The sequence below is a fragment of the Colletotrichum higginsianum genome, chromosome 6 (genome assembly GCF_001672515.1).
Source record: "Colletotrichum higginsianum IMI 349063 chromosome 6, whole genome shotgun sequence".
Classification (NCBI taxonomy): Eukaryota; Fungi; Ascomycota; class Sordariomycetes; order Glomerellales; family Glomerellaceae; genus Colletotrichum; species Colletotrichum higginsianum.
The window spans coordinates 1901930-1927955 of record NC_030959.1 but is presented as its reverse complement, the minus strand read 5'-3'; the positions used below and the strand labels follow the sequence as shown (position 1 = coordinate 1927955).

Genomic DNA, 26026 nt, shown 5'->3' with positions numbered 1-26026 from the left:
CATTAGGTGGACTCGATGCTATGATGTTAGAACCGCAATGACTGTCAGTGGATATTGCACCTGATCAACTCTCCAATGTTTTCTTGCACCCTTCACCCAGGGAGGTAGGTCGGCAGGTGTCTCTGTGATGGGTTCGTTGAGCTGGAACCTTCATGGTGAAGCTTCTTAATTACAGGACCTTGCAAATTCGAAACCAGGCGTCTAGCCACTTAGATACCCGGATATGCTTGGCTGGTCGGGCTTGCGGCGCTGTGCTACATATCGCAGTGGCAATCGGTTCATAGCCGAAAAGCTGTACAAAGCCGTCTACTCGCAGCATTTCACTAGACTTGTCACGCGAACTCCAATACTTTCCCCAGGCGTGTCATCCAGTTCTCCACTGGAAATCGCCTGCCATTACCGACATTCCAACGGACATCTTCCCAGCCTCGCCGGGGCCAGAATCAATGGCGAACCGACACCGACAAAGTGCCGGGACAGCATTCAACCGGATGGTAGAGAAGGGGAGAGGGGGAAGAACGCTTGCTCGGCCCGCCCGATTTTCGGGATGTGGAGACGGGATTTACAACCCCGCGCTCCTCCGGAATACATCAATATAAGATATCAAGAGTCAGGGCCTTACACATCAACTCAGACCTGCATCTTCAAGCTCATTTCCTCCCATAGAGATTCTTACATGCCCCCCCTTTCTAGGTTTCTGAACCTCTTCAAAAGGATAGCACTTCTTCAGCCAACGACAAAACCCGTCGCCTCCAGACGCAAAATGCGCATCCCTTACGTCCCCAACCCGCCACCGACCTCTACCCCCGAGGAGGCCGCTATCGTCTCCCGGATCCAGGCCCGTCGCAACCCGCGGCCATTGCAACCTCTAGACCTGGCCTTGCTCCACGCCCCGCCCGTTGCTGATGGCTGGAACTCCTTCCTTGGGGCTATTCGCACGCAGACCACCATCCCTGCCGACCTACGCGAGCTCGCCATCTCGCGCGTCGCCGTTGTCAACCGGGCCTGGTATGAGTGGGGTCACCACGCGCCGCTGGCCGTCGCCGCCGGTGTCTCGGCAGATGCCATGGACGCGGTCAAGGCCGAGTCGCCGCTAGAGCTCGACGCCCGACCGGCCCTGTATCTAAACGAGAAGCAGTGGGCCGTGCTGGTGTACACGGACGAAATGACGAGGAATGTCAGGGTCAAGGATGAGACCTTTGAAAAGCTGAAGGCCTTATTTAGCGAGCGGGAGGTTGTAGAAATTACAACGACGGTAAGTGAGACTGATCAATGGCTTAGAAGACGGGGCGTGGGCTGACAAACTGATGCAGGTTGCATGCTACAACTGCGTGAGCCGGTTCTTGGTGGCCCTAGATGGTAAGACGATGATCTCCAGTGCCCGATACGCAACCACTTCTAACAAACATGTAGTTGGCGAGAGGAACAGTACTGGTCCCGACGATGTCTCACTTACTGGCCATTGAGCTCCTTCAGAGGTGGGTCTCAGCGTTGAGGACTTATGCGAGGTAAGTCGGGGTTGAGGGTCATAATCTTTGGCCTGAAGAGGCAAAGGAAAGGAGACTGATAGGTGAGGTACAGTGTAGATTGTGCCATATGGGCCAAAAGGGGGTTAATGATGCCGTGAAAAGGGGTATCTCATCTACCTACGTGAAGCGATATGTAGGTTCTCCCAAAGAAACGGCGAACCCAATTAAAAAGAAAGCCATATCCGCCCAAGAGCCCAACCCGCTCCGCTGTGGTGTCCCCGTGCGCCTATCTTCAAACCCCCATCCGTGGTTTTGTTCATAATTCGTGTCTGCGATCGAAGGTGCAGAAATGCAAAATGCGAGCAAGTGATATTGATGTCGTCAAACAATATGCCGTACTGGCCCTGGTATTGAGCGTGGCTAAGACCCTGTGCCATCCGCCCTGGAGGCATATGCAATGGTTCATACATCGTGCATACCATGTTATCTGTAGTCGTAAGCCGGTTGTATCGTTGTTTCGTCATTGTTCGTGGGCCCGTGGTCGCCGCCGTCTGCACTCGCAACCGTCTGCTGCGACAAGCAACGCCTTTTCAACCCATCGCAGCTCAGATTGTCAGCTTGGCATTCGCCAGCTCCTGCTCGATGGACCTTTCGATGGAAGAGCGTCGTTTGTGCATCCGAGGACTCTTTTGTAATTCCTGGACCACACCCGCCCACCCAAACTTGTGCCCTGTTCCGGTGTTTTCGCGATGACCGATGGCCTGGGTGGTTAACCTCCTCAGCGGTGGCCTCTCGCGGATCTCCTCCGTCAGCGCGCGCGTCAAATTGGCGTTCACCGCGTTCATGGGCGGCGTGAAAGGAGACACGGGCGTCTTCTCCGTGTCTCTTTGTGGCGTCAACACGGGCGCCTGTCGTTCCGCGGTGGTACTCGCCCGCTCTGCAACCACACCCATGTACACGACGAGGAAGCGCATTTTCACAAGATCTAGCCGGCGGACGCGTTCCTCGAGGTCGCGGCGCCTGCTGGCCCAGAGAAGCCGCGCGCTCATGTGCAGGGTGGCGGTGTCATTGGAGAGGAGCATTGAGTTGATGTCCTCGCGCAAGTCGTCGCCGCCCTTCTGGATCTCACGCAGCAGGCGGCCCAAACGGAGCTTATCCTCGAGACGCTGGACTTTAGCAACGTCGCGATCGTAACTCTCATTCTCCTCGACCGAGAAGTCCACAGCATCGATGAAGGAGGTGATTTCGTTGGGAGCGGCACGGTAGGCGGTGGCGTATGTTGTCAGGATCTGGGAGAGAACGACGAAGGAAAGGACGAGTGCGGACAGGATCAGGACGATCGTCCACTGGCGGGCCTCGGTCTCGGCCATGGCAGAGAATGAAGCACGGGAGAGGAGAGTGTAAGCGGCGGGACAACTGGCAGCGGGCTACTACCACGACATGATGCAACGGAGCAGCGTTTGATGGTCGGAATATGAGTCTGTGAATGTGCGCGATATGCAACGCGGAGGGAAATGAAGCGAGATGGAACGGGGCAAAACGGAAGGGGAAGAGGAGGCAACGAGGATGACGATAGAAGTGCGCACATGAGGGCAAGGAGGGCTCGCGGCGGAAGGAAGGGTAGTGAATGGCACAGAGAGGTACGTACGAATAGAGGTAGCAATGTGTGCGCCAGTACGACGTTAGGGTCTGTAAGTCGATTCCAGACGCTGTCGCAATCAGATAATGCCTCCTCTTCCCTACTTCTCTCCGCCCCTCTTCGGTGCGCATCTCCCTTGCATCTTCTTGTTGTGACATGCAGCCACTGGGCGGCATGAGCCAATAATACCATCGAGACTGCTCTCGTACGGAGACCGTTCGTGGACGTGGGATGCGACGCCCCGATGGTTGGTAATTTGTTGCCCTCCCCTGCAGCTGCAGGTGAAAGCGAGTCACCTGTCACTGGACAGCAGGTGAGGGACCAACATATCTGTATCCAGCAGCATGGCTTCACTGTGACTCGAGCGTGGCTCTAGAACCGATCCGCTGGTGCCGGCGCCCTCTTGGGAACTCGAGAATGGCGAGATGGGCCACCCATCAACGAGGGCTGGACGTGTGACCAACGGTAGTAGCACATATTGTCATTAGCACCGACCTCGTTGTGGCCCTCGTTTTCGGGGCTTCGTTCTGTGCATAGATGATGGATGTATGTATTCGCTCACTGCGCTGCATGTCATGGACCAAGGCCCCCATGTTCCCCCCTCACTTGGAGAGGAAAAGAAGCAGCAATTTTGGCGCCGGGTGGTTGCTTTTTGATAGCCACTAGAAGACGGGGCTGGGAGGGGGCTAGAACCCGGAACGCAGCATTGCGGTGGGCAGCGGGCGAGGGGCCGACGTTCAGCGGTCAAGGAAGACATCGAAATGGCATAGTATGTCTGGTTCTGGTGCGCTTTGCTTGCCGAAACCACGATGGGGAGGGATGGAAATGGGAGACTGTGCAACGTTGGGAAGTGCTGTCTTGTCTCCAGCACCTTAATCTCAGGTACCTTACATGCTTTCCAGCGCCATAGTGTGCCATCCGAACGCTGCAAGCTACGGTCGATATTTGGATCCCTGCACTAAGTCACTATAATTACCAAGGTCTGCAAGAGGCTGAAGACAGCGTGTTTCGGCGGCGTCCAGATTGTTTTTCATGCACTTGCGCTGCAAAGCCAGGTCAGCGGGGATGCTTAGCTCCTTGTGATCGCCGGTAGGTGCATTAGAAAAAAATCGAGGGCGCCAAAGGTGTGGTGGTGTCGATCGATGTTCGTTTTGTCGCCCATCCTCCTTGTTGTGAGCAAATGAAATCAGACCCCATTATCCATCGGCTTGCCGCTTATCGTTTGCCCCTTCTAGAAACATGTCAATATGCAGTGCGTTTCTGGCGAGAACACTGGATCACCATTCACATCCCACCAACCCACTTTCCCAATCTGGAAGGCGCGGCAATGTGTCTGGGAAACCGGGTTCCCATTTCTTAAATGCACAATCGTACTTCACATCACAGCAACGTACCCCGAGGAACCAACGCGTGAGGCGGATGAAATGATTCATCATCTACCTGTAGGACTATTTAAAAGTATGCATTTTTCTCTCTGGTGCAGGGGGGTATCAAATTTCATATGTGTGTAATCACACCAGCCATCGCTCATGCCAGTCAAATCGTGAGACGCAACAGAGTCCATACTCTACTGCTTGGCCTCAGCCTGCTTCTGAATGTCGTGCTCAGCACCACGCTGCTGCGTCTTGCCCGTGTCGTGCAGACCCTGGTAGTGCTCCTGGCCAGCCTTGTCACCAGTGAGGCCAGCGACGGCGCTACCGATGGTTCCCTGAACACGGTTGCCAATGCCAGAAGTGTAATCGTTGAGCTGGCCCTTGGCCTCCTGCGACTGACCCTCAAGATTCTGCTCGCGACCTTGCTGCTTGAGATTCTGTAGGTGCAAATGTCAGCTTCTTTTCAACGATGGTATTCGCTGGTGGGTGTGACTTGAAAAATCTTACCTCGGAGCCAACGAGACCACCAACAGTCTCCTTAGCAGAGCCGACGGTCTGGTTCCAGGAACCGCTGGCACGATCAGGGTCGTCCTTGCTCACACCTTGGGCGGTAGCAGTGAATCCAGGAAGCTTGGCGGTAGCGTGGGACGCATCGTGCTCGACCTGCCCCTTGTCCTGCTTGGCCTCGCCCTTGTTCTGGTCGGCAGTGCTGCCGGTGAGGGAGCCAACGAAGTTTTGGGCAGCGCCGGTGGCAGAGTCAACGTAGGACTTAAGGGTGGAGGTGTTATCGTTAGAGGCAGACATAGTGATGTTTAGGTTGTTTGGCTTGGTGGGACTGGTTGATTGGTTGGTCGATGGGTTGATCTGTCTGTATGTAGGTAATCTGTTGAACTGTTGTGTGGTTCAAGAAGTGATTTGGAGCTGAGGGGGAGGGATCGGTATTTATCTACTCAAGAGCCGGGGAACCCCCAGGGCCTCAGTACCTAGTCCTGAGGTAGCCAGCATATGCAACATGTGAAATATCGTCAATTCTGGCAATCGCGATCGTGGTTGTCAGGCTGAGCGGAAGGTGTGATGTCATGTTGGAGAAGGCCCTTCCGGATGCAAAAGCGCGAAGGGGGGTAGGGGCTCCATGTGGAGAGGAACGTGGGAAGGAGGGGCAACTTTGGACCTTGCACGCCGCACATGATGTCATTTCACGAATTCAACCTCCTTCTACTAGCCAACAACGCCATCGACGCCCCCTTCCCGAGACAACTTCTCCCTGTTGGCCGTCTGAAAAAGCTCAGACGTATTGCAGTGGCCATGTGAGCCCACGAAAGACGTAATGAGGGCCTTCTCCTTACCCAGCCTGTCGCCAAATAAGGAATTGTAGATGATGCACATCTGCCGTCCGCCTTGGCAAGGTGCATCCCGGGCAATCAGACAATTGGACGCGAGCATGGCGCAACAACGCAACTGACTGTCAGCCTGGATCGCGTGAACACGAACTTTCGCATTCGTATGGGAAGCACTATCCGTTGCTTGTATTACGTCGGGGAACTAAATCGCCCCACCCTCAGACTGCCTCTTCATGAGCTCAAGGCTTATTGTGTACGTATCCGAGTGGAAAACACAGTGCTAGTGCATTCCGGAGCACTGGCAGCTTTAGGCGCCCAATAGCACGGAATCAATCCGGTGATGCGCTTGCTTTTTCTCGGAGCATGGACATCGCCCTGGCAACTTAGCAACGTCGCAGGCTCATACCGTTTGCCTAATCTACCAGATGGTTCGTTGCCCAGGGTGTCTTGATTGTCATTCATGCTAGTGATAGGTAATGTATAGGTAGTAGTGTACAAGGTCAAGTTCCTCAACAATGGCCTATTGTCACCCTGTTGAGCTCGAGCGCCGGTGGACATTCCGGTCAAATTTCCCATTTCCCTTTGGTCGCCCCAATCCCAACTCCAATATCCCCGAGCACAAAAACGAAAAGCCGGCTGTTTAGGTATCTCAAATGTGGGTTTTAATACAAGCAACTCCGGTTTGGAGAGATGCGAGCGACGTCCTGCGCGAACCTCGCTCGTGGACTCTAAGCGGTATTGACGAGGTCGGATGCGCCGGTGCGCGTAATGTGCAGAACCATGCTTTAATGCTGGCTCCACTGGATTGTGTTGAGGTCAACACCTTCCTGAACCAATTCCCAGAGCGGACTCAGTTCACGTAGGAAGTCAACCCTCTCCTTGACGGCCTTGAGCACGTAGTCAATCTCCTGCTCGGTCGTGAAACGCCCAATACCGAATCTGATACTGCTGTGGGCGCTCTCGTCGCTGTTGCCCAAAGCACGCAAGACGTAGCTGGGCTCTAACGAGGCAGAAGTGCAAGCACTGCCGGAAGACAAGGCAATGTCCTTCAAAGCCATGAGTAAGGACTCGCCCTCAACGTAGGCGAACGAAACGTTGACACAACCAGGGTAAAAATGCTCGGGATCACCATTCTGAGTTGTGTGTTCCAGGGAGAGGAGACCGTTGAGGAGGCGGTCAGACAGCGCCTTGATGCGCTTCGAGTCGTACTGGAACATTTGTCAGTAATTTCTCGGCACACTGGCAGCCAAAATGACAGATGACGGATAAATGGATCAGAGACGGTGCTATGAAGCAACATGGGCGTCCTTGTCACGGGACATTCAGAAAGCCATGCATGTATAGAGCGAATCATCATCCAGGGAGGGCAGAAAAGGCAACGAGCGAGCAACAAATTCAAACCAGAACGTACCTCCATCTCCTCATACGCGATGCGGCACGCCTCACCGAAGCCAGCAACCAGTGGCGGGGCGAGAGTACCACTGCGCAGCCCTCTCTCCTGTCCACCTCCACTAATGATAGGGTCGAGCCTAACTCTAGGCCGGCGGCGGACGTAGCAAGCTCCGATGCCCTTGGGACCGTAAATCTTGTGGGACGAGATAGACATCAAGTCAATGTTCATAGCGTTTACGTCCATTGGTATCTTGCCGACGGCTTGCGCTGCGTCGGTGTGAAAGAAAGTTTTCTTCTCTCGGCAGAGTTTGCCGATCTGCTCCAGGGGCTGGATGACGCCGATTTCGTTGTTGACGGACATGATGCTGACGAGAGCGGTATCCGGGCGGATGGCGGCAGCCAGTTCGTCCATGTCGATCAAACCAGAGTTCTTGACAGGAAGGTATGTGACCTCAAAGCCTTCGTCCTGAAGATGTCTGCAGCTGTCGAGAACGCACTTGTGCTCAGTCTGCGACGTGACGATATGCCTCTTCTTGCCTGATCTGCCAAAGAACCTCGCAACACCCTTAATGCTCATGTTGTTGCTCTCGGTGGCGCCGCTGGTGAAGATAATTTCTTTGGAGTCAGCACCGATAAGCTTCGCAATATGCTCTCGTGCTTTCTCAACGGCCTCTTCACTCTCCCAGCCATAGGCGTGTGTTCTCGAGTGCGGGTTTCCAAAAATACCAGTGTAGAATGGTAGCATGGCGTCGAGGACGCGGGGGTCGACAGGAGTCGTGGCTTGCATGTCGAGATAGATGGGTCGCTGGCCCTCCTCCATCGTCGTGACTTGCTTCAGCACTTCAGCCATGGGGCTAACCATGACATTTGGCGCATCGGGCGATTGAGGGACGACGTCGATGAAGTCCTTCTTGTCAAGTTTGATGGCGGTCTCAACATTGACTTGAGCATTATCACGCTTCGTCTCGGAAACATATCTGCGTTGCTGAGATACCCTCTGCGCAGGGGCTGTCGTCACCCTTGATAATGAGGAAATGCCTCGCGAGGTGATCCCAGGCCCGGTTGTGTGTCGGCAGAGGCGACCTGCCTGCTTGAAGGCGGTGGATGTGATGCTAGCCATGATGTGGTCGATGGTGATGGCGTCGGGAAGAAAAGGGAAACAAGCTTCAAGGAGAGAGGGGGGAGAAAAAAGATGGGAGCAATGAATTTCTAGGAGAAGCTGACACCCTCGCTATTGGTATTTTTTTTTTGCCATCTCGATCGGGTCTCCGACCGCCTCGGGGTCGGGGATAAACAAGTGAGCCGTGATTGGTCAGATATCGGCTTCCCCTCCAGTTGATGACGTTCCCCATTCAGATGTGGGCCTGTCAAGGGGGCGGTTTCGGTCACGGCGCCTGTCAAGACCGACCCTCCGAGAAGCAGAGGCCAAAGATTGGGCCGACCTTCAATGCCCAGGGCTGGTGCACTGATCTGATACTGAAGAAATAGCGTCGGCATTATTGATTACCTAAACAGAACGTTCACTAGCACACTGGGTAGGCCTCTCTGGGTCAAGCATTGGTCCTTTGCTAGATGCGGACTGGGTACGAGGTTCTTTTGGTGGGAAACGGGACGTGCTCTCGGAGTCGCCTTGATACGTTAGTGAGCATGTCAGCCAGCCCACCGCAATCGCCGCGACCGAACAAGTGTATTCCGCTTGCTCTTTTGCTTTGCATTACTCAATTTCCCAGTTCGACACTCTGAATATCTTCAAGCTTCTACTTCTTTCCTTGCATCCAACCTTCATTCTCGCTCCACCCGTTCCGCCTACAGAATCCCACGAGTCATCACCGCAGAACACGTTTGTTGCCTCACAGACTCACCGTGCTTCCGTCCTTGCCGTTCGTTCCCCGCCAGGCACCTACTTTGGGTACCTTAGCTCCCAAACAACAAGGCCTTAGCTCCTGTCCATCGGCATCGCATGCGCCACAGCCAAGCGGTCTTGCGCAGAAGCTGACCGACACAGCCACGTCTACGTCGTCACCAGCGACAATCAGGTTGCGAGAGCCCACTCCTCATAAGGTTGGACGTGGAATACCCTCAAACAACGAATACCCACGCCGTGACCTTATCCCGCGGCAACCACTGCCGCTGCCCTTCACTGGCACAACTTTTCTGCAACACCTAATCCGCTACATCACAACCATAATCCCACCCCGCCATGAGCTTCCGGGGCTTCCAGAAAAGCGTCATTCGGGTATGTGTTTCCACTAATTGAGGGGCCTTCCCGTCTATTCCGCGCTGTGACGTGACAATGGAATACACGAGATTGCTGACTGTTGATGCCTCTTTTCTCGTCGCGAACAGGCGCCCCAGCAATTCAAGTCCCGCTTCAACATAGGCGAGCACACAAAGGATGCTGTCTACATCGATTCCGAGCGCAGGTTCCAGGAGCTCGAGACCGAGACCAAGCGATTACACGATGAGTCCAAGAAGTATTTCGAAGCCATCAACGGCATGCTCAGCCACCAAATCGAGTTCAGCAAGGCCATGACCGAGATTTACAAGCCCATTTCCGGTCGCATGTCGGATCCCGACAGCCTGGAGGTCCGCGGCAATCCCGAGGGTATCCGTGCCTGCGAAGAGTATGAGGCCGTCGTCAAAGACCTGCAAGAGACTCTTGCGCCGGAGCTGGAGATGATCGAAAGTAGGGTTATTCGCCCGGCTAACGAACTGCTTGACGTCGTCAAGGTCATTCGTAAGACGGCAGCCAAGCGCGAACACAAGAAGCTCGACTACGACCGACACCGGCAAACCCTCAAGAAGCTGCAGGACAAGAAGGAACGGAGCGCCAAGGACGAAAAGGCTTTGTGGAAAGCTGAGAATGACGTCGAGCAAGCGACGCAAGAGTTCAACTACTTCAATGATCTCCTCAAGGAGGAGCTGCCGCGCCTTTTCGCCCTCGAACAGCAGTTCATCCAGCCCCTCTTCCAGTCTTTCTACTACATGCAGCTTAACATCTTTTACACGCTACACGAGAAGATGCAGCATTGCGATATTGGCTACTTCGATCTGACCCTTGACGTGCTGGAGGCGTTCCACAAGAAACGGGGCGATATCCAGGAGCAGGCCGAGAGCCTGTCCATTGTGAAGTTCAAGACGACTGGCCAAAGGCGCCCACCAAAATATGGCCGTCCCGCGATCGAAAGCAAGCCGCAGCACCTGCTTACCGCCGGACCTTCCTCCTCATCAACCTCCGTAGCAACAACCTCTGCGCCACCCTCCAAGTTTGGTGGTTACACTCGGCAAGGCGAAACCTCCGACGTTAACCCTCCGCCTCCATACTCTCCGCCGGCAACAAACGGGACTTCGGGCGGTGGACTCGCCGCCATCGCTGCAGCAAAGTCGAAGCCCCCTCCACCCAAGCCCAAGCCCAGCCGTCTCAGCGGCGTACCTGCTGCAGAAACCGTCACTGCCTTGTACGATTATGCCGCACAAGCAGAGGGCGACTTGAGCTTCAGGGCCGGAGATGTCATCGAGATCGTCAGTCGCACAAAGAACGAAAACGAATGGTGGACAGGCAGGTTGAATGGAAAGTCTGGCCAGTTCCCAGGTAAATATCCGCCTGTTGTTCCTTCGGTCTTATTGAGAACAGAGATTAACCAAACGTCGTCTACACAGGAAACTACGTCAAGCTGAATTGAGCCACCAATGTGGTTCGCACTCGCCAACTACAACTGACATCTCTGATCTTCGCCCGAATACACTGTGTTGCAGAGGCACATTAATGAACGACCGTTGGGACACCGAGGGGGATAGCGCGAAACACTTGCATTTGGGGTCTTCGGCGTACGCAGAAGGGATTGCCTGTCATTTCGAGTCGGAAAAGAATTGGGTGAAGAGGGAAAGGGATGGAAGACAGGGTGGGTAGTAGAGGAGGGATACACTTGGATGTAGGGCGAGAAAGGGGAGAAGGCTAGGAGATAAGTCGCTTTCGTTGCGTTCCGCGTGACACAAACCCGTAGCCTCACTTTCCCAGAAGGCTTTTCGGTGGTAAGAGGGGTGGTAGTGGGCATAGTAAAGGGGGGTCTTTTGATCCATACCTACTTTTCTTTTGTTTTTCAACCACTGTGCTGCTGTCAATCACAAACCTTCTGGCTGCGAGTATCGGTCTTTGTCACGTCTTCCGTGGCGTTTTTCTCCACAACATCAATGCGAGTGTCCATCTGCAAAAAAGCAGTGGTTACACGTATGTGATCCCTGGAAACACGCTCAAAATTGAATAGTTGGCTTCCTGTCGTCATTTCTCAGGTAGCAGTGGTGTGTCTGGTGATTCACGAGCCTGCTGTGTCCAAGAAAGCGCGGTGCTTGGGCATGAATGAGGCTTTTCCGTCGTTGGAGCGGAAGAAGGGCAGAGCCTGCATTTAGCATATTGCGTGGTACCCCAGGGTTTCTGCTGAGGCTCTGCAAACGTGTCTTGTGTATGATCATACCCCTTATTCGTGGGGCTTGATGAGTGCGTGAGGCGGCATGGAGGGGATGCTGTATGCATGAGACTGGCCTCCTCTTCGTAACCCTCACCCCCTTGGGCCCTGGTGTATCATACGGGCAATGCGCGCAAGCTTTACTTTCCCCTTCCACGCAGGCGCGGATGCTTCTTGGGGCACTCTACCCCAACAAAGTGCACCTTTCTCCATCTCACTTGCTTGCTACCCATGGCCGTTGAATGCAGCCGTAGAGGGGAAGCTCTCTCTCAATCGGCCGCCAGGGAGAGCTAGTAATGAAAGCGGTCCAGACCGTGCAATTCTTGGGAGGACATAATGATGGATGTATGAGACCTAACGATAGAGTCCAGACGCCGCTAGCTGTCCCAAGCTCCCGCCGTGACTACCTACATCAAGCGGGAGACCAGCTCTGCTTGTACACGCCACGCGCGGTTAGTCACTTGCGTTTCAGTTCAGAGTATCTGTAGATTCTTACAACTACAGATGATAGATGGATCTTGTGGCCCTGTCTCTCGCTTAAGGCGTAACCCCTTCTTCAAACAGGGGGTAATGTCAGTAGGTCGCAAAGCTAACGCAAGGCGAACATCCCCATTGTGCGAACCACCGCCGCCGAGCGGCCGCAAGCGGGGGTGAGCAAGGAGCTCGGGAAACAAGGCAATTGGCGTCCCCCCTTCCTACCACTAAACCATAAGCAAGCATGTCCGGCGATACAATTGCTGCGACCGGGCTCTGATGAGGACTGTTTGTAGGAGAAGCCCAGTCGTCCACCCACGTCCGAGTCTCCATCCAACGCGTCCCTTCGGCAAGGTACTTTTACGCCACGGAATATCCGTTTGGAACAGCCTGCTTAAGGATGCCCGAGTGTGGATCTGGCCCTGGCCCGAAGATGAGTGACACGCCTAGGGCCTTTGATGGACATGGGGAGAATGCAGCCGTCGGCAGGCTCTCCGTTCTAACTTCGAGACGATGCCGAATTGTGCCCGCTGTAAGCGAAGTCATAGCCGAATGGCTTCCCAGGAGTGCAAGCTCTCTGCAAGTACGCGGCTGGAGCTCTCCTTATCCAAGTTGAGGCTCCGGCCTTGCATAATTCTGACTGTATGTCGGGTGATGGTCGTCTTGGGCCAGGGTATGACCCCTCACTGAAAGAGGAGTTCCTTGAGGCAGGCCCCGAGACCGGCAGCGACTGCGGTGTGGGATAGTGACAGGGGCTTGTCACGTCGTCCCCCTGTGCCTTGGACTGAGTTCGTGGTGGTGTCGTTGGGCCACCGGGCCAGTTGTTGAGGTTTGGAAGCCTAATAGCGGGATCGAATGAGATGAACACCAGCGGCCGCGTACTATGGGGTGCCCGTGGTCCGACGGCATAGACTATCGAGCGGTCGTCCATGACCCCTGAGATAGGACTGTACGCATTGTGGCCTTTGGGGTTGAGAATGCTATCCAACTCTGAGAGGCACACGTTTTTCTGCCTTGTATCGGTTTTTGGTGGCCACCACGAGATCTTATTTAGCGTACAGGGTTGGAGATCCCCTCGCCCCGCGCCGTCTGCAGGTGACCATTGAAGACCGTGGTTGTTTCTGGCGTGGCTAAAACGGGATATTGAACGTAGCTGCGGCCTTCGCATCATAGAATCGGAAGCAACAGGGTCGTTGACCAGGTCGATAAACGTTTCGCAGGAATGGTTATAAGAACGTATGAAACATTGGCTAAGAGTTATTGCTGGGGTCGTTGAGCCGTCATCGCCTCTGTGAAACGTTGAAGACTCGCGCTGTTTGTTGGCTTGGACTACTGTACCAGTTGAGCATGAATGAGTGGGTGGAACTTCGTTGCTTTCGGCATCGCTTTCGGGGTCGGAATCGGAGTCTGAGTCGTTTGCACGGTTGCGTCGATTAGAAAAGATAAGCTCTGTCCGATACGATGTTCTCGTGCTTGAACACTCGTCGACAAGCCATTCTCTTCGACATTCCGAAACCATGATATTCCCAGTAACCTGGTCCTTTTCAAGTTGCAAAGTGCTCCATCTATCATCAATGGGTCCCTCTTCGTGTTGCCGGCGCCACATGGCATTTTCCGATGTTAGCTGCATGTCCTTGGCCTCTAAACTTCCCACCGGTAAACGAAAGCCGCAATAGTGTGAGGTCCAATCAGCTTCGTAGACATCAAAAGTGTTCAGGCTTGAGATTCCATAAAAGTTATTGTCGATGACTTCAAAGCAAACAGTAGAGCCGACGTCTGATCCGACTAGGTCCTCGAGGTCCAAACGGCCTGCAGCCCATTGTTCCTTGCAGATGTCGAATCGCCTCAGAACCCATCTTTTGAAGCCGTCATCTCCAATCATTGAGTGGGTGCCATAGTAGAGACATTCCTTGTTGTTGCGTGCAAACAGCTTGGATGTTGATTCGAGAACATGGGCTGTTAGAAGCTTCCTTTGCCGCACATCTATAATGACAAGTCGGCTTCGACCTCCTGTCTTTGGTGGATTGTAAAGACAGCTTACAATCCCGCAGGCGAAGTGTACTGGCCGGAACTTGAACTTGCTATTCCCAATGCCCAGTCCTGGGATAGACAACAGTAGCGTACGGATGTCGATAACGATCTCCGAGTCCGCAGATCCATGTAGATGGAGAAGGCGGAGCGACTCATAGCCTTGGGTGTAGCAAAGCATTCCATCACAGTATATGAAGTCATCCGCATGAGCAGCAATTGCGGCGGAGTACGGCGCGGCGGTAGCGACAGCATTCTGGATCTTGACCAGTCGCCGCAAGCAACGGGCGTATTGCTTGGAGGAGCGTGCATCTTGGACGTCGGCTGAGTACGGGGCATTGGTCTAATTCACTCAGTCAGCATGGCATAAAAAGGCTTTTACTGGATGAGGGATATCTTGCTTCAAGTGCGGCCCGACAGATATCGTCGTTGACTACGAGATATCTGAACTGGGAACAAACCAGGCTGAGATTGAACGTATCGTGTAAGTCCAGGGAGTTTGCTATGTATGTCATGATCTCGATAGGCAACCGTTGCATCCTGGTGAAGCTGACGGCCGCCTTGAGACCGTCTCTCTATCATCCGAGTGAAAGTGAGTATTGTGCGGGAGAATGATGGTACAAGGCGAGACGGATACTGGAAAAGGGCCGCATCAGGATCAGGCGGATGATGTAACCCAACAGAATGCCATCGAGCATACTTTCTGTGGGAGAGAGGGGACAGCAAAGGACAGGTTTTAATTACACCCTAAAGCAGAGCCGCATGGACTTATTCGGTAAGGGGTGGTTGTAGACTGAAGAAACACCTCGGCCTCCGAAGCTGTTTTCGTGTGCTACCTAGGTTAAAGGGTGCTTAAGCACAGCCTCGTTAGGTAGGTAGTACTGCACATTCGTTTGAGCGTTGAGCTGGGTCATTGCAGTCCTGCATGGGGTCAACAAGGTAGATGGACTTCATCTTGCGGCAGCCTGACCTGGAGTACACATTTACGAGCCGGTCGGCTCCCCCTTGGCTGATATCGCATTTGTGACGTTAAAGAATTCGATGCTCATAGACATGACTATCATGATTCTCTTAGGGGTTTTGAATTACAGAAAAACCGGAAAAAGGGAGGGGGTTGAGGGTGATGCGGCTCTAGGGACAACTCTTGGGTGAGAGGCCAGGAGTTCCCTGCTCCGGTCAGCTTCAAAAATAGGTACGAGGTACCTGCACTTGTAGATACCTCCTAGGTTCTTCAGGCAGGTAGGTACTGTGGGTACCTGGGCATGTACTCTGTATATGTAGCAAGTAAGGGCACTGCATTCCCGTCCTGGCTTTACCTGACCTGCTTGTCTAAGCCTCGTCCAATAATTGAGCAGAAATGGCTCCACTGTTGAGGCTCTTTTCACTCTTCCGGAATGCATGGCTGCCACTTGTTCCTTCCCTCATTGCGGCTCAAAAACAGATAGATCTTTACCGCTCATAACATCACCTGGGCACCAGCCTGCCTACAGTAGCGTCGCTCACCCCGCCGCTTCCAACAACCCTCCCGGCGTGTCTCTTCTAGTGGCTTAGAGCAGCTTCCAGGTTTTATGCCGTGAAAGACGCGGCTCTCCACCAACTGGATTACCAAATTGAAACTCAGGTTATCTGACATCTTGGTTGCGCCCGTTTCTGCCGCCACTCGGCTGACGACATTCCTTGAAGAGCCTCACTTGCCTTGCGGAGTTCCTCTCAGTGATGGAGTATCATCCTGCTATGGGCCAACCTATGCCAGCTTGTTTGAGGCTGGCGCCATCAGCATCGTAGGGCTTGTGTCGTCTTTGGGGATTTGCCTGCTCGCAATGCGCTTCTGCCTCACTCGCTGCCATTAATGCCACCCCCAAGACGGCCGAACAGTCCGTGGGGACACTTGTTCAACGATTCAACTACAGGCCGTGTCGCACCCGTGAGCAAAGTGCGTGGCGTCGCCTCATTCGTGGGGCGTTTCTCGGAAATTGGTGGCTCGCACAAGACATCAAGCGTTACTTCGGGCAGAGTTCGACAAGAAGCGCTCGACATGAAGGTGTGGAGCTCACTTGGCCAGCCATGGCTATCTGACGCAGCGCAATTTCGAGGCCTGAAAGTGCAGGGGAAAACGTACACATCGATGTCATTGAACTCGTATTGCTTTCCGAATGGACGTGACACTCTGGCCTAACACTGGACAAGTTAGTAACAGTAGGTATAAAGAGACCTTGAATCGTGGCTCTAGGTCCCAGAGGAGTTACAGGAAAGAGCGTCACCGACGACATGCAACCGACGGCGTACAAGCCGTCGACCTCGGATTTTTCGTCAGCAGGCTGTTAACTAATACAGGCATGCTGGCTGGCAAGAAGACTGCTGCTTGACCGATTCGAAAAACCGACAGCCATTGTCTGGAAAGGAAAAGCACCCGTTGAGATATTACCGTTGTACTCAGACTATCGAGTATGCGCCCCCTGGCTGTTGAGAATTCAAGAGGGGAAATTGCCCCAGTGCTTCGCTTTTTGACCTGGTTGTGGTCCGGAGAAATCCGCAGCAGGAACCCATACATCGGCCATGATGAGGCTCTTTCCTCAAGATAACAAAGAAGTCGTGTGCCGGCCTGCCAAGCGGGTAGCCTTATGAACAGGTGTTGTTGAATGTGAACGACACCATCAACTCTGCTGCCGTAGTGTAACCTCCCTCGACGACCCTGTCGCCGGCGCAGGGGGTCCACTTTGCGCGGGCAATCCGGCAGGTGGACCAGACTTGACTACCTACCTACCTTAGTGCTGACTATGTATGTCACGGAAAAGCAAAAAGGACGAGCCTCTTCAAAGGCTGCCTCTTAGCAACTCCCCTGGCCCCTAATACATATTTGGAAATCATTGCAGTATTTCCAATAAGGGGCGCGGAACAGACCCGCTAATAGCGAAGTAACGGCCGCAGGAAACTCAGCCAGGTTCTCTTGCGGGAGAATCAATTATGATTGGTGTTATTCCCCCGGAGATCTCATACTCAAGGATGGCAGGCAAGATGCATTCTCGCGCATGGAATCGATACGCCATGTCAGGTTTCTTGACGGGAGGAGGACGGATGGAATTTACACATTGTGTTCTGCCGCAACAGGCCTTTGGTTATCTCACCTTGCATCAAATCGATATCTGCAGCTGCACACCTTATCCAGCTGCTACAATGATGAACTCACTTCCGAGGACTTCAGAGCACGGTGCGTCTTAGCGAGGTAGTGTCAGCGAGAACACTGTGCGTATCATAATTGATACAGTCCATCATCATAGGATGCAGCCGAATACGACTTAGCGTAGCTTCCTTCCAATTCATCTTCCACTTCACCTTCTGATTTGCTTCCATCTTCTCGTTTCTCTCAAAAACACATCTTTCAATTCCCTCATCCCTACAGTTTTAATTCACCCATTCTATATGCGTTACAATATCAGTCATGAGCTCTACACAAGAGGTCGACCTATGGTCGCCATTTACCAGCGACATTCTGTTGGAGGTCCGGACTGGCGTGATGACAAAAATGCCAGGGCTCGAAGTCACATCAGGAATAGACAAGAGCTTGAGGGAAGGGCCAGTTCACGTGGCTTCACTGGGCCTTGAGCTGGACGAGCATGACCCAACATTCCATGGAGGCCCCGACAAAGCCATTCACAGCTGTAAGCAGTTCACCTGCTTCCCCTGGGTTTCTTTTCTTTCGACAAGTTACAGTTTTGACAACCATTTATCCAGATTGCTCGTCACATTATCCTGGTTGGAGAAAGGAGTACCCCATGGCAGCAGATCGCTTCAAACCGGGCGCTTTTGGTGAGAACTTTGTCACCAAGCACATGAATGAGCGGAATGTCTGCATCGGCGATATCATCCATGTTGGCGACGAGGTTGTACTGCAAGTCAGCCTGCCACGCCAACCGTGCTACAAGCTTAACCACCGATTCCAGCTGAAGAACTTTGCCCCGAAAACTTTCGAGACCAGCAGGACTGGTTGGTATTATCGAGTCCTTCAGGGAGGCAAGGTCAAGGCTGGCGATAAGATTAGGCTCATTGAGCGGAAGTGGCCCAAGTGGACCATTGAGAGAATTCAGGAATACCTGCACAGAAACCAGAATGACTTGGCCATGAACGAGGAATTAGCGACGATCGAAGAGTTGGGGAAAGAGTGTCGCGGTGCCTTTCAGAGACGAGTAGCCAAGGCCCAGGCCCAGGAGAAGAGAGTAAAGGGCGACGTATGGCGCGATTTCAAGATCGTCAAAAAGACGACGCAAACGCCGCGAATTTCCTCGTTCGTTCTCGAAGCCGTCAGCATGAGGGAGGACCCGGGGGATCTAAACCCAGGCGCCCACGCAAAGCTTAAGCTTCCCAATGGCCTACTGCGGTCTTACTCAATTGTCTCGGGAGATCGCAACAAATTCGAACTCGGAATTGCCCTGAATGACAGCAGTCGGGGAGGTTCCCGCTACCTCCACGAGTCCATGGCTGTCGGAGACGTCCTCCGTGTTGGGAGAATCACCACCGACGTGAAGATGTCCAGCGCGTCGAGCAACCACGTCTTCATAGTGGGCGGCATCGGCGTTACCGCCTTCCTTGCTCTCGCTGAGGGCTATCACGAGATTCACTACAACTTCGAGATGCACTACGCGGTGCGCTCTGCTAACGACATACCTTTCCAATCGCGTTTGGAAGTCTTTGGCCGCAGTGTGCGGCTGTATGACGGGTCTAAAGGAGAGAGGATGGACGTTGACGACATCATGCGGACGCTTAAGTGGAACAGCCATGTCTACGTCTGTGGACCTACGCGATTAATGGAGGCAGTGAGGAAAGCGGCAGAGCAGTGTGCTCTCGATGAAAACGACGTGCACTATGAAGCATTCGCCGCAGACACGTCGGGAGACCCGTTCGAGGTGGAGGTCGTGAACCGCGATGGCAAGATCTTGAAGGTGGGAGAGGAAGAAACGCTGTTGGAGGTGCTCAAGCGAGAGGTCGGAGGAGATGTTGCGAGTAGCTGTGAGGTCGGCAATTGTGGGACATGCAAGGTCGGACTGAAAGCAGGCCGGGTTGATCACAGAGGCACGGCGTTGACGTCTACGGACAAGGTTGAGTCGATGCTGAGCTGCGTGAGCCGTGGAATTGGAAGAATCTCCATTGAAATATGACGGCGTTGGTATTCAATTATCCACCGTATTCGAGCACTGGAGGACGGCTTCTAGAGCCAGTAGCGAGGGAGGGTAGGGTGCCACACAGAGGATATGTGAGATCAGTACCAGGCAATTCAATCAGACCAGATTCGGGCTGCAGTACAGACTAAAATCCTTCTGTAAAGGACTTCGCTCGGCGTGCATAGGCATGGAGAATCCACAACAGATAAGAAGAGCACTGTTCACATCTTTAGAACTAGCCAATAGGAAACTGTTTAGATAAGGATAGATGCCCCACCTTTGCTTTTTCTTTGGCTTGGATCCGGCGAGAATTTTGGCAGATTCTCGTGGACGTCAAGCAAAATTCTTGGTGTAGGCCACATCCCGCCACCATGTCATCCGTCGAGTCCCAACAAGATGGCTTCATCACCCTGCCTGTGAAGCTTCCGGCTCTTGCATCTTGCCCCATCACCGCCCTTCACGAAATCCGTGTTCGACGGAATACGCCCAAGATCCCAACCGAGATCGACGACCGGAGTCTTTTCCTCAAGAACGTCCCTGTCGACAGTACCGAAGCCCACTTCCGTCAAGTGTTTGCGGCTCTAATTGGACCCGGTCGATTTGAGAGCATCGCCTTCGAGGATGAACGGAAGACTGTCACAGCCATTGACCCGGCTCAGGCCGTGAAGGTGACGGGTTTCGGCAAGAAGCGCAAGCGTGACGAGCAAGAAGCAGAAGAGAGGGCAATGGAGGAAGAGGTTGCTCGGCTGCCCGATATCTGGACAAGGAGGCTTCGGAAAAGTGGCAGCAGCGCCATTGTTCTCTTGGCCGACGAGAAGAGCGTGGACCTCGTGATGAGGGCCATCAAGAAAGCGAACAAATCGAAGAAGTTCCCTGTCTGGGGAGACGGTGTTTCCGACGACCTTCCCGAGCTCGGCTCGCAGTGGATCTCGGCACATATCCAGCTGGCCCGCTGCGACAAGGCGGCGACGCAGAAGTCCGTACACGCCTTCTTCAACGTCTTCAACCGCAAAGAGAAGGAGGCGGCAGAAATGGCCAAGCGGTTACGTAACGAGCCGGACGAGGACGGGTTCGTCACAGTCGTCCGCGGCGGCCGCGTGGCGCCGGCAAACAAGACCGAGGCAGAGGAGGCTCGGCAGAAGATGGTGGACAAGGCGGAGAAGAAGAAGTCGGAAACCACTGACTTCTACCGCTTTCAGCTGCGCGAGCGTCGCAAGGCGGAGCAGGCCGCGTTGATGAAGCGGTTCGATGAGGACCGTAAGAAGGTCGACGCGATGAAGGAGAAGCGTGGGAAATTCAGACCCGAGACATGATCCTGCCGTGAAACGTCTCGCCAACCAACCAAACAAGATACCCATTTACACAACACTGTTCTAACTGTAAGTTGACCTTCTCTCTCATACCCGTTTCTTCCTTCCACATGATGACGCACGCGGGGCCAGCGAAGCACCTTGAGGTAATGGGCTTGTCCTAGATCCGACGGTGTAATGTCGACAAAAACCGCGCTACAATATCTTCTCAACCTTGTCTGAAAAGCATGGAAGAAAGCCTTTTTATCACAATCATAGTCGGTTGAATACCAGACACTAACTTGGTATCAGATTACGAAGGTCAGAGGACCCGCCAAAGGTACGCCAGTAGAGGCGTGACGATTCGCCTGTTGGCCATCAGAATCGGCAGTGTTCTCTGTACCCATGAATAGAAAACATTCCACACAGATGCTCCTCTGGCTAGAACCGAGGTGGACCTGACGAAAAAGAAGATTCTTGAGCTGAGACTTGAAATGGCACACCGGCGCAGATAGTCATGAGCTATATTGGTCCCAACGACCGAGACGAGGGCCAGCGTCTTCGGCAGAAACAATGCAAAGCCACCTGTGTGTCTACAAGTTTACGAACCAGTTACGGCACCCCCCTTTTCGAAAATTCTTCGTTGCTAGCATGTTCTGGGCACCCTACTTCCAATCAAACGGCTCTGAATAGCCTAGCCCTACCTTCCCTTTCGTCGGGTTTTCACTTTAGCCATAAGGGCTATAGCGTCGAAACCGCTGTATCATATTTCTCAGCCGGTCCCAGTGAACAAACCACTCGGCGCGACAACATGGGGCTGGCTCTCAAGCTGACGGATGACTGCTCGCTGTGATTCACGAAGTGACTAGAGGACTTTCAACTTCATGGGACCGCATGGAGCCCCGCCTCGAACGCTTACAAAAGATCCTTTTTCATTGTTCACCCATGCTTGTAAGTTGCTTGCTCCGTGCCGCATGACGACGTCTGTCTTATTCAACAGACCCTGGTGCGATGCGGGTTTTCGGCGATCGTAGCCGACCTCGCAACCCGCGAGCCTCCTGGCTCGGCGCTGAGGCCGGAATCGTTATAGCTCGAGGTAGGAATCCCGAATTGTGCTGCAGGGCATCTACCAACGCAACGACCCAGCAGCTCCCCCCCTCTACTTCATTTCATAACCTTTCCCTTCCCCATTTCCCTCTCCTCGAGCGCTGGGACCTTGCCAAGCGATGTCCGTTATTGCGCCCCGACGGCTTGTCAGGCTCAGCTCCGTCCAAGAATAGCAGCCCGTCAAGGAGGCTAGTGCGATCGCCTTCGCCTGCAGTTTGACGTGAGGGTGAGGGCAGCAATATGCCGCTTTTCACACGGACAGTGACGTGTAGAGCCGCGGTTGCCATCAAGGGGAGGTGGTGATAATGTCAGAGTGGGAAAAGACGACTCGTGACCCAGACACCAGCGTGCGTGGGGAGGGAGAAAGTACTTTTTCGCGGCACAGCGCGTGCAATTACGGGAACCCCTGTTTTCCAGCTGTTATCGTGTACCTGCATAAGACATTGCGCCAACGCCAACCTGCAATATCATCACCCCATTGGAACATGGGAATCGAATCAACTGCGGCTATATCAAGTCGCGGTGAGAGTCCTTTCTGCCGCAAAGCCACCAAGTCCAGCCGCTGCTGGCTTCTTTCGGTTGGTACCAGGTTCTAATAGTCGCGAGCCAACATCCTCTTCTAGTTAGCCCGTCGACCGATGCAAGTGAAAACTACCACGCCGCTCGACGCACTCGGCAGCCATTGCGAAATCCCCCCAATCACCGTCAATCGCCGCCCTTTTGTGCAATTCCCCGGGCCCCTTTCTCGCATCTGATCGGGGACCTCCCACCGCCGCCTACTCGCCCGGACCTCGTGATGCTTGGCCCCGGCTGCCTTCATGGAGTCTTGCATGCGCAGTTGACACCATGACGGCTTCCTCACAGTTGTCCTTTCCCTTCCGGGACGCACAGACTGCGAGGCCAATACAGCCCGGCCGCACCAAGTAAAAGATTTGCTGGCTGGGCTTGGCCCTCGGGATGTGGTTTTCAGCATGAGGGAGCCACGATGCCGCTGGGCCTCTGGGGCGCGTAAGTGACTAATTACCCAGCGGCACAGGAGAGATGCCCGAGCACTCACGATGGAAAAGCGTGGGGATCATAAGCAGCTCGTTGTCCGCCCGATACGAGAATGAAGCTGTCCCCCTTCTTTCCACACAGCACAAATCAGCCAACGACCGTGCCGTCCAGCAACCCCTAGAGCTGTCTTGCTCGTCCCACGACGTATCTCACGTCAAGTCATTCATTTTGAACCCATTCGACTTATACCAAGTCTCTCATTCCTTAATAATAATACAGCCATCATGGCCCCTTCACTCCTTGCCATTGGCACAGCTGCTCTGGCCTTGGCTGGTGACGCTGCTGCCAAGCAGTTTGTGCTCGACGACACCTACGACTCGACAAATTTCTTTGACAAGTTCGACTTCTTCGAGAGCAGATACGGAACCGGAGACTACAACGATGTTGATCTCACCTCGGGTTACATCAACTACCGGACCAGAGCTGATGCTCAGAAGCTGGGCCTCATCAGCAACGCCGGTGGTGAGGTCTACCTAGGCCCTGATGCCCACAATGTCACCGAGTTTCCCGGCGTTGGCCGTTCCAGTGTGAGGCTCGAGAGCAAGGCCATTTACAACAAGTCACTCATGGTTGCTCGCTTCTCTCACCTGCCCAAGCCTGTCTGCGGTGCTTGGTCTGCTTTGTAAGTCCTCCCATACCCTGAAAAGTTTCTAATGGGTACTCATCGATCAACTAACATGACCGAAGCTGGTCTTACGGTGCCCCGTGGCCCAAGAAGGGTGAGCTTGACTGGTTTGAGGGCTGGAACAACGCGGTAAGAACATTAGCCACCGTGCCCCATATGTGTCCCTTTGCTGAGAGCGTCGTAGGCTGCCAACAAGCCCGCTGCCCACACCTACCACTCGTCCGAGCAGGGCCAGTGTATCATCACCGAGGCTGGCCAGACCTCCAAGGTCAACACACCCAACTGTGACCAGTGGGCTCCGGGTCAATATCAGAACGAGGGTTGTACTACAACTGCCACCTCTGCCGATCCCTGGGGCTCTTCTGATGGTGGTATCTGTAAGTCAAACCGGACGGGTTCCCCGAGTCTCAAGATCACTGTTCTTAACGCCTTTCACAGACGCTGTCGAGTGGACCGACGACTACATCAAGTTCTTCTGTAAGTACAAAACTAGACAACCTGTACTTTTAACAGCCAGCTAATCTGGCTTCTACCTAGCCTGGACTCACGGTGCTGCCCCCAAGGACGTCGGCTCCGACTCCCCGGACACCTCCTCCTGGGGAACCCCCTCCATGCTGATCTCTAACGACAAGTGCAACATCAACAGCCACTTCTCGGACCAGAGGCTCGTGATAAACATCGATTTCTGTGGTGTTCTCGCTGGCAACGAGTACATCTGGAAGGACCAATGTGCAGCGTCTACCGGGCACGCCGTCTGCTCTACTTATGTTGCGCAGAACCCTTCAGCCTACAAGGATACCTACTTCAAGATCAAGGATATTCGCATTTTTAAGGAAGGTACCAAGCCTGTGATATCGACTTCAACCTCGTCTTCGGCCACTTCCTCGGCCACTTCCTCGGCGTCCGTGTCTGCCAGCACCAACCACTCCACTTCCGTGACCGACTCTGCGTCAGCATCGGCATCAGCATCGGCATCAGCATCGGCATCGGCATCTGCCTCTGCCTCTGCCTCTGCCTCTGCCTCTGCCTCTGCCTCTGCCTCTGCCTCCGTGTCGCCCTCAGCATCTGCATCTGCAAGTACCAGCCATCCTGCCTCCGCGAGTAGGTCTTACTCGGAGACGAGCACGGCCAAGGTCACCGACAAGTCCGCAAGCGTCTCTGACTCTCAGGCTGCTACGGGCACTGCCTCTGCCTCTGCTTCCGCCTCTGTTACCGGCACCATCACCGCGAGCGCCAGTTTCACCGAATCCTCGTCTGCCAGTGGCTCGAGCTCCATCTCCGTTAAGTCCAACAGCATGACTGACGAGGACGTCTGCACCGAGGACGACGACGACGTCATTACCAAGACTCCCATCACCACCAAGGACGCCATCATCACCAAGAGCGCCGTCGCCACCGGAAGCGACATCACCGGCAAGCAGACTCAACTTGTCTCCTCGACGGCCCCTGTCCAGCTGACCACCTCGACCGTCTACACCACCAAGGTTTCAACGATCACAGCTTGCCCCCCCGCCGTTACAGACTGCCCCGACCGTATTGGCAAGGTCACTACGCAGACCATTGCTCTTTACACTACCGTATGCCCCGTTTCGTCGGTCCCTGCTCCCAAGCCCACGGAATCGGTCAAGGATAACAACAAACCCCATCCCGGTCCTGACGTTTCAACCACCACCTTTACTACCGTATACACCATCACGAAGTGCCCGTCTTCCGTCCCGAACTGCCCTATCGGGAGCGTCACCACCAAGATTCTCACGACGTCGATCCCCGCCGCCGGCCCTTCCGTGCCCATCGTCACCAAGCTCGTCGTTCCCTCTGGCCCTGACTCCGTACCCGGCGTGACCAAGACACTCTCCCTGGTCTCTTCCTCCGGTATCCCACTGAAGCCCAGCGCTCCCGGTGGCAAGCCTCCTGGCTACAACTCCACCATCTCGGTAGCCAAGCCCTCCACCCTGAACCCCTCTAAGCCCTCAGGCACCGCCCCTGGCGCTTCCACCACCGGCTGCTCTGGCGCCAGCTGCCCAACCAAGCCGGTCATTGTTGTCAACGCCGCCGTCCAGGCCGGCGCCAGCTTTGTACTCATGGCTCTTGGCGCGTTCGCCGTCTTTGCATTGTAGACGTTTACACGTAAATGCTGAGTGAAGACAGACGTTAGAGCAATGTTTCAACGTGTGATCGAGTATGGATCTAGTCAGACATTCTTGCCGGCACAGGACACCTCCTGTTTTTGTTTGTTGAAAAGAAAGTGTGTATATCCACAATTTGTTTTGGAAACGCATTGATGCAGGACGGACAGTAATAGATTTGGCTTACACAGTCACGAAGAGTCATTTGTGTGAAAGGAGAACCTGAATGCGATACGTCACAATTGCACGGCTTGCTGACTTCTCAAAAAGACGTGTTGAAACAACGATACCGAAAAGCTTTATGTTGCCGACGCATGTAGGAGTTTTCTTGTGAAGTTTTCTTTTGAGGCAAAAATGAGTTGGATGGTCGCTGCCGTCATGAGAGTCCAAATTTTATCTAATGGCCTTTTGGTCTTCGAGGGCCGATTTTACTAATCTACATGAACGAATGATGCTGCTCAACTCCCCCCTCTGCTCCCATTGAAATTG

At 54.0% G+C, this 26026-nt stretch overlaps 10 protein-coding genes across 10 annotated transcripts; 5 read left to right on the top strand and 5 right to left on the bottom strand.

Annotated features, from left to right (window-relative positions):
- Positions 1 to 223: 223 nt before the first annotated feature.
- CH63R_08989 (Carboxymuconolactone decarboxylase) lies at positions 224 to 1466 on the top strand (the record flags this gene model as incomplete). The annotated part of the gene is made up of 3 exons (XM_018303963.1): positions 224 to 1255; positions 1314 to 1359; positions 1414 to 1466. The coding sequence occupies 3 exons, from the start codon at positions 224 to 226 to the stop codon at positions 1464 to 1466; spliced, it is 1131 nt and encodes a 376-aa protein (XP_018155986.1).
- Positions 1467 to 2074: 608 nt separating this feature from the next.
- On the bottom strand, positions 2075 to 2839 carry CH63R_08988 (uncharacterized protein; the record flags this gene model as incomplete). Its single annotated transcript, XM_018303962.1, has 1 exon — positions 2075 to 2839. The coding sequence occupies one exon, from the start codon at positions 2837 to 2839 to the stop codon at positions 2075 to 2077; it is 765 nt and encodes a 254-aa protein (XP_018155985.1).
- Positions 2840 to 4675: 1836 nt separating this feature from the next.
- Positions 4676 to 5285, bottom strand: CH63R_08987 (Mismatched base pair and cruciform dna recognition; the record flags this gene model as incomplete). Its single annotated transcript, XM_018303961.1, has 2 exons — positions 4676 to 4918; positions 4989 to 5285. 2 exons carry the CDS (start codon positions 5283 to 5285, stop codon positions 4676 to 4678), a joined length of 540 nt encoding a protein of 179 aa, XP_018155984.1.
- Positions 5286 to 6606: 1321 nt separating this feature from the next.
- CH63R_08986 (cysteine desulfurase IscS) lies at positions 6607 to 8333 on the bottom strand (the record flags this gene model as incomplete). The annotated part of the gene is made up of 2 exons (XM_018303960.1): positions 6607 to 7029; positions 7233 to 8333. 2 exons carry the CDS (start codon positions 8331 to 8333, stop codon positions 6607 to 6609), a joined length of 1524 nt encoding a protein of 507 aa, XP_018155983.1.
- A 1080-nt stretch (positions 8334 to 9413) lies between these two features.
- CH63R_08985 (BAR domain-containing protein) lies at positions 9414 to 10896 on the top strand (the record flags this gene model as incomplete). The annotated part of the gene is made up of 3 exons (XM_018303959.1): positions 9414 to 9449; positions 9560 to 10805; positions 10874 to 10896. The coding sequence occupies 3 exons, from the start codon at positions 9414 to 9416 to the stop codon at positions 10894 to 10896; spliced, it is 1305 nt and encodes a 434-aa protein (XP_018155982.1).
- A 1753-nt stretch (positions 10897 to 12649) lies between these two features.
- CH63R_08984 (F-box domain-containing protein) lies at positions 12650 to 14876 on the bottom strand (the record flags this gene model as incomplete). Its single annotated transcript, XM_018303958.1, has 3 exons — positions 12650 to 14521; positions 14640 to 14751; positions 14800 to 14876. 3 exons carry the CDS (start codon positions 14874 to 14876, stop codon positions 12650 to 12652), a joined length of 2061 nt encoding a protein of 686 aa, XP_018155981.1.
- A 1302-nt stretch (positions 14877 to 16178) lies between these two features.
- Positions 16179 to 16516, bottom strand: CH63R_08983 (uncharacterized protein; the record flags this gene model as incomplete). The annotated part of the gene is made up of 2 exons (XM_018303957.1): positions 16179 to 16356; positions 16440 to 16516. The coding sequence occupies 2 exons, from the start codon at positions 16514 to 16516 to the stop codon at positions 16179 to 16181; spliced, it is 255 nt and encodes an 84-aa protein (XP_018155980.1).
- Positions 16517 to 17617: 1101 nt separating this feature from the next.
- Positions 17618 to 19331, top strand: CH63R_08982 (MOSC domain-containing protein; the record flags this gene model as incomplete). The annotated part of the gene is made up of 2 exons (XM_018303956.1): positions 17618 to 17837; positions 17911 to 19331. 2 exons carry the CDS (start codon positions 17618 to 17620, stop codon positions 19329 to 19331), a joined length of 1641 nt encoding a protein of 546 aa, XP_018155979.1.
- Positions 19332 to 19705: 374 nt separating this feature from the next.
- On the top strand, positions 19706 to 20647 carry CH63R_08981 (Meiotic recombination protein DMC1; the record flags this gene model as incomplete). The annotated part of the gene is made up of 1 exon (XM_018303955.1): positions 19706 to 20647. The coding sequence occupies one exon, from the start codon at positions 19706 to 19708 to the stop codon at positions 20645 to 20647; it is 942 nt and encodes a 313-aa protein (XP_018155978.1).
- A 2363-nt stretch (positions 20648 to 23010) lies between these two features.
- On the top strand, positions 23011 to 25528 carry CH63R_08980 (Beta-1,3-endoglucanase; the record flags this gene model as incomplete). Its single annotated transcript, XM_018303954.1, has 5 exons — positions 23011 to 23408; positions 23474 to 23540; positions 23596 to 23788; positions 23850 to 23888; positions 23949 to 25528. The coding sequence occupies 5 exons, from the start codon at positions 23011 to 23013 to the stop codon at positions 25526 to 25528; spliced, it is 2277 nt and encodes a 758-aa protein (XP_018155977.1).
- Positions 25529 to 26026: the final 498 nt, after the last annotated feature.